We start from the raw sequence: 11377 nt of genomic DNA, 5'->3' as shown, positions 1-11377 counted from the left end.
ATTTGTGCAACATTATTCTTTAGATTTTAAATCCTGTTAATCAGAATCAGGAAACGCTTTTTTTTTTACTGGAATTTTGCTGTGAAAATTAAATTTTGGGGAAATTTCAATATTCGGTTTGTTGTTACCTTAACCGATTTGTAAAGCCAAGCATAATTTATTTTCTTTACCTCATAACAATGCTCATAACACCCAAAAATCCTTAAAGGCATTTTCAACAGATACTTTTATTTTGGAATTTGCTCACCGGAAGTTATTGAGTCCATTCTTCTTCGTTTAACCCTATGGTTTAACCTGCTCCAGTAACGTTACACCAGCCGGTCGGGTTTAGCTAGCTAAGTTAGCCGAAACAAGTGTCTGAAACCGCCCTGTCCTTAAAATGTCTCACTCAATACCGTCTGACAAGCCTTCAAACCCCGAAAACCCTCGCGTCTTCCTCGATGTAGTCGTTGGAGGAGAAAGAGGTCAGGACATTTTAATTTTAATTTTAGTTAACGTTACCAGTTTAACCGCTAACGTTAGCCTTTTTAGCTTAGCACAATCCGCCCGTTCTAGTGGCTGAAACGGATTCATTTATGCTAGAAGCTTCCAATAGCATTACACCTTAGAAAAAAAGACAATATGTAAAACATCGACATTAGCAGTTCGCTAATATTTAAAGTGAGTTAGCTTTGAGTCTAACAAATAGTAACGTTAATTTAGAGAGCTAGTAAACGTTAAGTTTAAACCACGTGTGTCTGTGTTGTCTAGAATGACTTGTAAATTTAGCTTTGCTGTCATAACGCTGTAAGATACCGTTCATGGTCATAGCGAAATCCTATGGTAATTGTATAGATAGCTTAATATCAGCTCAAGTGGTTTATTGATTACATAACTGGCTGCAGCCCAAAAATTGATTACTGTAACAGTTAGCCTGGCGAGGCCTATTTTGTCGGGTAGATGTAACGTTATTTAAGTCAGTTCCTGAATAATGTTACCTCAATATCCATGCTCCACTTTATCTTGCTTTTAGTACAGATAAAAATAATGATTTTATGTTGAAAGTATGTGATAACTTAGTCCATACTGTCCCATAGACTATACTGTGAGTTAGACTATACTGTAGTGTCTGTGAATAAACTTGTACAGTAATATTATACCATTTTTTTTCTTTTTCTGCCCACAGCTGGCCGGATAGTTCTAGAGCTGTTTGCTGATATCACCCCCAAAACTGCAGAAAACTTTCGGGCGCTCTGCACTGGAGAGAAAGGCACTGGGAAATCAACTGGGAAACCGCTGCACTTCAAAGGATGCCCTTTCCACAGAAGTAAAAACCCTCCACATCTTCATATAATGTGACATTTCAGTTTGAAAGGATACCTTGAGGTTTTAGTACACACACACACACACACACACACACATGTACAAGTAGATACAATGACATCCAATGCTGTGGGCCATTTGAAGAATTTGTAGTTACTTTAGTGGACTCGTTAAAAAACACATCTATTTCAGTTGTCAGTTCACCAAAATCCATTGAAATTAAAACTGCATGCTTGGCTAAATTATATAAGGGGTGAGTGGGGAAAAAAGTTAAACCAACCGCTGTTGAATATTGTTAAACTAAAAGGCACTTATTCATGCTTTTAAAGCATGAATGTCATGAGACCGTATAGTATATAATATGTAAAGTAACTAACTTGATTTTAACAGGCTTATTGAGCCTTTGGCTCTTGGCTTTTTAAATCAGGGAGTCTAAAGTACTATTGACATTCAGTCTGGTTTATCTGAGAAGTAATTTGGCTGGACGTTTGTTTTTGGCAGTCATCAAGAAATTCATGATCCAAGGAGGTGACTTCTCCAACCATAATGGCACCGGGGGAGAGAGCATCTACGGGGAGAAGTTTGAGGATGAAAACTTCCACTACAAGGTAAACTACTTTAAGGGTAACTACCGTTTTTTCAACCTGGGCCCCATTTCCCATGCATTTCTGTCTAAAAGACTGATGTGACCAAAAATCTTTGAATTTGGTCCAGTATTGAGCGAGATCGCAAAGACGAGCCGACGCGAACAGAGCTATAATGTAACCTAATGGGTCAAATGTATAATAATAATTTTTTATTTTTTTTTGCTACTGTAAGGCTCAGATTGTTACTAAAAGTGTCTGATAACATTATCGATCTCAGGACGGGACTTTTTGTCCGAAGACAGCGGTGTGGCGACTGGAACGCGCGACGAGAAAAAGGCGTCTGTTGTTATGGTGTAGTGATGGTCAAATGAAGCTTTGCGAACCACTGTCTTTATTTTCTGAGCTCACTAGATCGCGCTGTCTGTTGAAAGAAAAAGGTTAAAGGGGTGATAGAATGCAAAACCGATTTTACCCTGTCATAGTTGAATAACGACAGTTCGGTGGGTAAATAGGACATACATAGAAGCTCAAAATCCCATTGACACCCCTTTACTTTGAAACTGCCGCTGAAAACGGGCGAATCCCAACAAAGCTGGAAGTTGACGTCAACCTCCCAAAAACCGGAACCTTTGTCAGCCCATGGGTGTATTAAGAGAACAGTCACGCCCCAACATTTACATAGGCTACACAACTGACCTGAGATCAGGTAGTCTTCTGAATCTAGCTAGGTCACGCAGATCTGTTATTCCATTACAAAATTCACTTCTGAAACTTTTTTATGCGAGAAATCAACCATATAAAGCTCAAATATGGGCCGCTTTACGAAAATGGATGGCTATTTGCAAATTTTCTCCGACTGTGTGTCGGAGTTTAGTGCCGGTGTTGGTGCTGCCTGGGTTGCTACATCGCCGCCCTGACCCGAGCTTGTTACGCCCGCAATCTTTTACCGCAGCCCGCAGGTTCCAGTAAATCTTATAATGGGTATGTGTGTTGAGTTATTTAAACAATCGGTGAAATAAAGCCTCTTGTCCGTGAGTCTCATTGATAGAGCCGCGGTGAGATGGAGTCCATCAATGAGAGCTAGCTAGCCTCCTCCTAACTCTGACATTCACAAAAATACATTCAATTGAAATCCGAAATCGGACAAGTGTTAGCTAAGCTTTGTAAGACCTTGAGGAACCTGTAATATTCATGCCGTGACGAAATTCAAACTGTAAATATACTTTAGTTATGCGAAAGTGAGCAAGCTGCGATATTTCCCCATTGTAATGAATGGGACATATAGCAAGCAGCTGCTCGGTCCTACCAAAGAGGCCTTTGCGTTCATAAAAATGCCTTAAAATCAAATCGGACACAACGGTTAGCTTTATAAGACATTGGGGAATGATGTTGTATAAGTGGTGGCGAAATTCAAACTGTAAATATAATTTAGTTATGGCGACAGTGTAGCTAGCTAGCTGCGGTATTTCCCCATTGTAATGAATGGGACATATAGCAAGCAGCTGCTCGTCCTACAAAGACGCCTCGCGTCCGTAAAAATGCCTTAAAATCAAATCGGACACAACGGTTAGCTTTATAAGACATTGGGGAATGATGTTATATAAGTGGCGTGACGAAATTCAAACCGTAAATATATTAGTTATGCCGGCAGCTGGCCGCGGTCAGACTGTGTGGAGCTCCTAAAGTCCGACACGTCTTACCAAATTTGCAATTAGCCATCAATTTTTGTAAAACGGCCCATATTTCAGCTTTATATAGTTGATTTCTCGCTTAAAAAAGTCTCAGAAGTGAATTTGGTAATGAAACATTGCAGTGTCTGGAATATGAGATTCTGTCGCTTCTCTAATGTATGTGTATTGGGGATTCGCTCAACCAATCAGCGCGTCTCTAATGTCTGCGTATGGCAAGTTGCTCAACCAATCAGCGACGCAGCTCATCTAAATATTCACGACCATACCATATTTGGAAGAAAAGCTCTTGTTACAAATAGGGCCAAAACACAGGGATGCATAAGGGCCAATAAAATATCAACCAGGCCATTTTCAGCCTAACCAATGTTACATACCCCATTAGGAGACCATAATGAACAGTGTGAAATACCCTATATAATCATTCTATCACCCCTTTAAAGGAATGGCAATTCAGTGTGTTTTCAACCCTTTGTTGAACAGAGAGCGCCATCGAGTTGGCTCAGAAAATAAAGACAGTGATCCGCTAAGCTTCATTTGACCATCACTAGGCTACAGAAATTCTAGGCTGCTGTTGGCTAAAAGATTTTCAATGTTATGGCTCAATATTTGAATGATTTCGACAGTGTGGATGAGGTTGTTATAATTGGATGGCTGCCTGTATTCATTTTAGCCAGAGTTGGCTATAGTAGAGAGAGAGAGAGAGAGAGAGAGAGAGAGAGAGAGAGAGAGAGAGAGAGAGATCAGTGTTTTGTGCGGTCAATAGGCTGTAATACATCCATGGTTTTGTATTATCTAAAAGATTTTCAATAAAAACAATGGTTCGTATTTGCTCATGTCTCACCCTGTTGGTTACTGTAGAGGAGGAAACATTTTTAGATAACAAGAGCCTATCATTTCTGTACAGACTACCTAAACGCCTTTTTCAGGTTGAGGAAAAAAAACGGTAGTTACCCTTTAATACCATTATCTGGGTCCACTGCTAAAATATTTTCTACACTATTGCCTGGTTTCTTCATCCATCATGTTACCCATCACTCGTTGTTCATCATTGGTTTTTCGCTATACTAAGGAGAACAATAACACTTAATAAGTCAGACTATTTTACATATATCAAACAATAGACCTATCCTTCCAGGATGTCCCAGTGACTAATCTTTCTGAGGAGTATACTGGAATATTTGTCTCTATCTCCCTGGACTCTACCTCTATTGTGATCATCTAAATAGGCAAAAAGGCATAACACTTCAAACCTGTTTTTGAATAACATAGACATAATCAAAACGTCCATATTTGTGCATTTGTCTCTATGTGTCAGTAGTGCCTTCTTTTGTCTGTTGTAATCATTTATTTCCTTTTCAATGTAGCATGACAAAGTGGGTCTGCTAAGCATGGCGAATGCCGGGCCAAACACCAACGGCTCACAGTTCTTCATAACTACTGTGCCCACTCCACACTTAGACGGCAAGCATGTAGTCTTCGGACAAGTGTTAAAAGGAATGGGAATCGTAAAAATGCTGGAGTCTATTGAGACTAACGAGGACGTTCCTGTTAAGGTAAAGGTTTTCAGTTAAAATTTGTAGTGTTTAATTCCAAAATAATACATTTACAATTTTACAAAGTTGGCAGCTATTCTTACAAAGGGAAGTGCCAAACTGTAAGTGCTAAAACTTCTGCTAATGTCTACTTTTGCAGCCATGTGCCATAGCAGACTGTGGTGAGCATAAGGATGGGGACAGCTGGGGCACTGGACCAAGCGATGGATCAGGGGACACGCACCCAGACTTCCCCGAGGACTCCGACGTCGACTTTAAAGATGCAAGTATCTGTGATGTCTTTGATCTTCAAGGAAAGGGGTGAACTGTGGCAGATAGCAAAAAGCTCTGAGGGACTCTGTTAAAGGACCCCTTTGGCTGTTTGGGGAATGTGCACGTTACTTATCCAAAATCAGATGAGAAGATGCATGTTACATGTTAAGCATATTAAACAAATTGAAGGGCTTGTCCCCAAAATGAGGGTTGGTGGGCTTTTATTATACATTTGAGTCTGATTTGACCTCAAAATAAAGTAGTTTAGATAGTCTGCCATTTTGTTCACAACCGGTCAACCGGTTTCTTGCTGTTTGCTTTCAGGTTGACAAAGTTCTGTCTGTTGCTGAGGATGTGAAGAACATTGGAAACAGTCTTTTTAAGAATCAAGACTGGAAAGCTGCTGTCAACAAATATAGCAAAGCCCTCAGGTAATATACTGTGTCACTGCATATGACTGCAGATTATAATCGCAGACCTGCCAACCTTGAAAAACTTTTGAGTAGCAACTTACTGATTTATTGTCGAAGTTCTGGCTCAAAACACGGCGGCCCGCACGCGGAAAAAGTGTGCCATTAAATGTCAAATCTGTCTACATTTTAAACCCTATTACACTACTAATTATGTTCAAGTAGGCTACTTGAATTAAATAAAACATTTTATTTAAATTATCGGTCATATTTAATACAATTAATTGGATCATAATATAATCCAATAAAATGTATTACACTGCATAATGAGCTTTTACTTTTGGTACTTTAAGTATATTTTGATAATACTTGATGCTTTCGTTTTGCTATCAGTAGCCGATATCCCCGCTTGACATTAGAGGAAGGAACCCGACGCTGTGATTGGTCAGTCTTCTTTAGTTTTTTTTTTCCCAGCATGCTCGTGGCTGCCACGCTGTTTTAGCCGCCTACTACCATCAAGTGTTAGACTGAGACGGCTACTGCGCGTCAACTCAAAGCAGTCACCTGTTTTTTGCGTAGTTTAAAGTGACAAATCGTATCACCGTATTTTGATGTCAAAATGCGTATCTACTATGCAAAATGCGTACAGGTTGGCAGGTCTGTAATCGCCTTCATTCTATTAAAAGTGAGAATCTGAGAAGCACACCTTTTTAAAGCAACCATCCAAATTAAATAAAGTATTTCAGATAATCTACATACATTTAATAAATAAATATTACACCCAGTATCTGAAATGAACTCTGTGGCTCATGTGGTAGAGGCCGTGTGATGTCTGCTGTGGCGTAGGAGCCTCATCTTCAGGCATGTAGTTGATTATCGGTGTAGTTTATGGAGATGTACCGATCAAAAATAACCGTGTTAAATATTTTTTAACAGCTAAAACAGTGAACACGCTTAAATGAAAAGGGTATTCACTTTTGTCCATCTCCTAATACATAATGTCTTCCCGGCTTATGGCGTTTTTCCATTACATGGTACCTGCTCGACTCGCCTCTACTCGCCTTTTTTGGTTTTCCATTATGAAAAAAAGTACCTGGTACTAGCTAACGGGTACTTTTTTTTTAGAATCCACTCCGTCGAGGTTCCAAGTGAGCTGAGCCGATAACAAAAGGTGACGTGAAAACCTGCAGACTACTGATTGGTCGGAGAGAGTCGTCACTAATCACTGCGTCATCATTGCTAGCGACAGATGGGGGGTGTCCTGAACAAACCCGCCTTTTTTAAATAGTCAGAATGAACAAGAGTGCCTATGCCATTGTGTGCTATTTCAGGATTTGGCTACGGAGACGGTATTTGTTAGTAGGACTGATTCATTGTTGGTTTTGGTCTTTTAATGGGATTGGTTGACAATAAGAAAAGGATGACGAGCATTATTCTTTAAACAGAACCACACCTGTTTCCAGTGCTATTCCTGTTAAATGAAGTGCGCCTCTCAGTAGGAAGATGCATTTAAATACAGAAGTGTCACACTTGCAAAAAAAAGTAAAGATATAGAATGAAGAAACTGGAGGACAGAAACCACTTTGTGGCAGATTGCAGTCAAGCAACAATGTTTGCGAATAGGCATCAAACCGCTCCTACTCGATCACTAACAGTGAGTGTGATGTTTACGTGCTCAGGTACTTGGAGGTGAGTGGAGAGCTGCTGGAGGAGGCGGCGCAGCAGAAGCTGGAGCCCACCGCCCTCAGCTGCTTCCTCAACACAGCTGCTTGTAATCTGAAAATGCAGCTGTGGCAGGATGCTCTGGACAGCTGCAATGAGGTACATTTGTTAGTGGGGATGTGTTTGACTATTATTTGAAGCAAATTTCCCAAAACTGGCACTATTGATTTTTAAGCTACTGATAGTATACAATACATTTTGTACTTGGGACCCAACCTACCTAATCATTTTGGAATTATAGTTGAGTTAATGACAAAAAAATAAAGTCACTAACTAATTCAGCCAACCTTTTAATAAAACATTCAAGGAGGATAGCATTACATTTCTGCTGCGTATTTCTGTCGTGTCTTACAGGCTCTGGAGCTGGACCAAGCCAATACTAAGGCACTTTTCCGGAGGGCCCAGGCCTGGCAGGGGTTAAAGGAAAACAGCAAAGCCATGGTAACATCCACACAAGCGCCTCACACACACCAGTGTACATAATAAAAAAAAAAATGTACATAATTATTATTGTCTGTATGGATTATCTGGTTTGATACAGCATTATATCAGCTCAGGACTCTCCTGTTCACTATTGCCTATTGGACATATAGTTTGGATGTAGTAGAAACACGTCTTGTAAGCATTTGGCAGACAATAACTCTGCTTATTTGTCTCACTGTCACATGTCCTAGTTTGTACAGGACATACTCATAAAACGATGGATTGGAAAGTTTGTAAGCACACCAGAAGTGTAGGTAAATAACACTTGCCTGCTGGCTTCTGCTCTCTGCTGTTGTTGTTGTTATTGTTGTTGCTGCTGGCAGTTAGACGAGTGCTTAGGGCCGTCTACAAATTACAACACCGAAAAGAGATGCAACAAAAATATTTATTAATTTAATGATTAAATAAGGTAATGTCTCCAAACTTGCCTCAATTATAACTTGTCTCCTGCTAGTTATTCTACAGCACTTTAAAAACAAAAGTAAATAAATATTTTTGTTGCATCTCTTTTCGGTGTTGTAATTTGTAGACGGCCCTAAGCACTCTTACTGCCCGTTAGGTAGCAGCAGCAGCAGAGACGAGAAGCCAGCAGGCAAGTGTTATTTACATAAACTTCTGGTGTACTTACTAACTTTCCAATCCATCGTTTTATGAGAGCATAACCTATTTGTACTAGTGTAGAAGTTTGGTATCATTTCGGGCATTATTAGTGGGGTAATTTACGAGATACATCACTGGATCCATTAGCCCCTGCGCTAAGCTATTCAGCTGATAACGCTACTCTACGCTAACTCTCCCAATGTTAGACCCAGGTGAAAAAAGCTTCTGGGGGGGGTGTTTGGCTTGAGGTCATGGTGCAAAGGACCCTAGGGTGAAATTACTCCGAACCATCACTTTAAGTATTTAGAGCAGTTTGAGGTCAGTTTGACTCATCAAATTGTTTTCTGCATTTTTCAGATTGATCTGAAGAAAGCTCAGGGAATAGCTCCAGAAGACAAAGGTGGGCAGTGTGTCTTGGAACATTTTCTGTGTTTGTTTAGGCTTCAGCCCTGCCAAGAATGCTGAGAATATGTTTCTTCTTCTGCATTTGCATATTTCGATAATTTACTTTAGCATTTTATGCATAATCACATGTATTATTCAAACTTAGCATTCAAGCTCATGAAGAAAAATAGTCCAGGACTGCAGGAACGTCCTGTTTGTTTGTTGTTTACCTAATTGAACTTTTTTTTTTTTAGGGAATTGAGTAACTGTTCTGTATGAGCAGCATGCAACCAGAACATCATCATTCACAGTGTTCCAAATTATTACGTAAATTATATTTTACACTGATTTTCCAAATATTCAATGCAAATGACAGTCAGTATAATTTTCAAGTCACCAACCGTTAGGGTAAAAGTCGAATTTCATTGAACAAACCACCCATTTGTCATTTGCATAGACTATTTAGGAAAATCTGTGTAAAATATCATTTGCATAATAATTTGGAACACAGTGTAAGACCTCTCAGGAATGCAAATGAATCTAGAATTAAAGTTTAAAGAATAGAGGATGAGAATGGCCACATTAACTTCCAAAACTGTGATGATTTTTGTAGCCAACAAAAGCACTTTACCAGCTAAAGACAGACAACACTGCTTTAATGCTAAAACTCCCTCAGCTACCAGTGGGTGACATCTGATTTAGCTGCCATAAAAGGTTGTTATGGTTTATGGCCCAATTATCTGAAAGAACAGAACCTTTTAAGATTATTTTTCGGGCATTTTAGGTCTTTATTTATATAGGACAGCTGAAGACATGAAAGGGAAGAGAGAGGGGGGATGACATGCAGAAAAGGGCCGGTCGGAGTCGAGCCTGCGGCCGCTGCGTCAGTGTAAACTCCTATATATGGGCGCGTGCTCTACCAGGTGAGCTAGGCAGGCGCCCTTCTTTTGATATTTTAAGCAGCAGTTTTTGGGCTGCTAGCTAGGAGATAAGAGCTATCAGTGATTGTCATGCTTTGTGCCTTCAGGAGCAGGCAATCTTTAAAGTGAAATTGACAGTGCGCAGAAAAAACACAATGTAGCAAAGTAGACGCATGGACATCAAAACCAATGTTTGAAGTCTCAGCGCTCGAGATGAAACGGATGTAATTACATTTGATCCGTTGATTTCCTTGCTAATTCAAAGTGTTTTCTTTTGACAGCTATCAGCAATGAGATGAAGAGGGTTCATCTCAAAATCCAGGAGGAGAAAGAGAAAGAAAAGAAAATCTATGCCAAAATGTTTGCGTGAACATTTCACCTAATGATGCAATGAGTTTGTTAGTAACGTTTGTCAATATTTGAAGTCATCTCTACGTGGGAAGCTGCACTCCGATAAGGAGTCTGTAACCAGGTGAAAATATACAGTATGATTTGATGTTTTCAAGCGGCACATTTCTCACTGTCAGTGTTTTAAGGGAATAACTGTTGTAAGCTTTGGCCTGTCTTAATTCTGACAAGTGTCTTCACTGTAATGAATAGTTTGAGTGTTAGTGTGACGCACGGCTGACTCCACTGCTCTGAAAAAACTGGGTTAACACTGGCCCTTGTTCTAGGGGTTTGAAGTAGTTCAGCAAAGCAAAGTTGTGTATGTTTATATCGTTTCATGGTAGGGATTTTGATACCGTGCTCCTGGCCACATACATCCATCTATTTTTTATTTTGTTTTTTTTACAGAGGTTAAAAAAAAACAAAAGGGATAACAGTCAAGAGTTCTTTATTCATTACTGTGATATCATCTAATGATTTTATGTACAATACGGATTAAATGCTGTCCCAATATACCTGGAAGAAATGCAAAAATAAACCTTAATTTGAGAACAGCCTGTTTGCTTCTTCTATTACAGTTAATCAAGTAGTTTTTTCAAACACAAAAGAGACACTTTTAAACTATTTTAAGTGCCCAAAATGGGGAATCAGTGAGGCAAAAATGGCAAAATGTGACTCGTTTCATATATGGTCCTGTATTTACTAGGGTTGGGCATCGTTTGGATTTTAACAATTCTGATTTCAATTCCGAGTCTTCCTTTCGATTCCGATTCTTTGAGGGGTCGCGTTGAAACAGGTCACATGCCTATTTTCACAAATAACAGGAAAGTTTTATTTTGATTCAATGGTGGTTTGCAGTTTTACAGCTTTTTCAATGTAAAATAAAGCCACACTAAAGCGCCGCTTACTGTGCTCCATGGCTGCAACACACTACAGAAACCAAAACTTGCGCATGTTAAATTGGGAAGTGATGATTGGATTTGAAACCAAATCCTCCAAACGATTCCAAAACTATTCCAATGGAATGGTAATTTTTGAAACTATTCCGATTAGGAATCGGTTCTCGATGCCCAACCCTAGTATTTA

General features: G+C 39.5%; 1 protein-coding gene across 1 annotated transcript; it reads left to right on the top strand.

The window, feature by feature from the left end:
* The first annotated feature begins 264 nt into the window (after positions 1-264).
* Positions 265-10845, top strand: ppid (peptidylprolyl isomerase D). The gene is made up of 10 exons (XM_039813632.1): positions 265-464; positions 1166-1306; positions 1804-1910; positions 4945-5133; positions 5273-5395; positions 5710-5816; positions 7475-7616; positions 7872-7958; positions 8958-9000; positions 10186-10845. Exons 1-10 carry the CDS (start codon positions 380-382, stop codon positions 10272-10274), a joined length of 1113 nt encoding a protein of 370 aa, XP_039669566.1. The 5' UTR covers positions 265-379; the 3' UTR covers positions 10275-10845.
* The last annotated feature ends 532 nt before the right edge of the window (positions 10846-11377 follow it).

This window comes from Perca fluviatilis, chromosome 10, assembly GCF_010015445.1.
Source record: "Perca fluviatilis chromosome 10, GENO_Pfluv_1.0, whole genome shotgun sequence".
NCBI lineage: Eukaryota > Metazoa > Chordata > Actinopteri > Perciformes > Percidae > Perca > Perca fluviatilis.
This window is presented reverse-complemented; position numbering and strand designations above follow the sequence as displayed.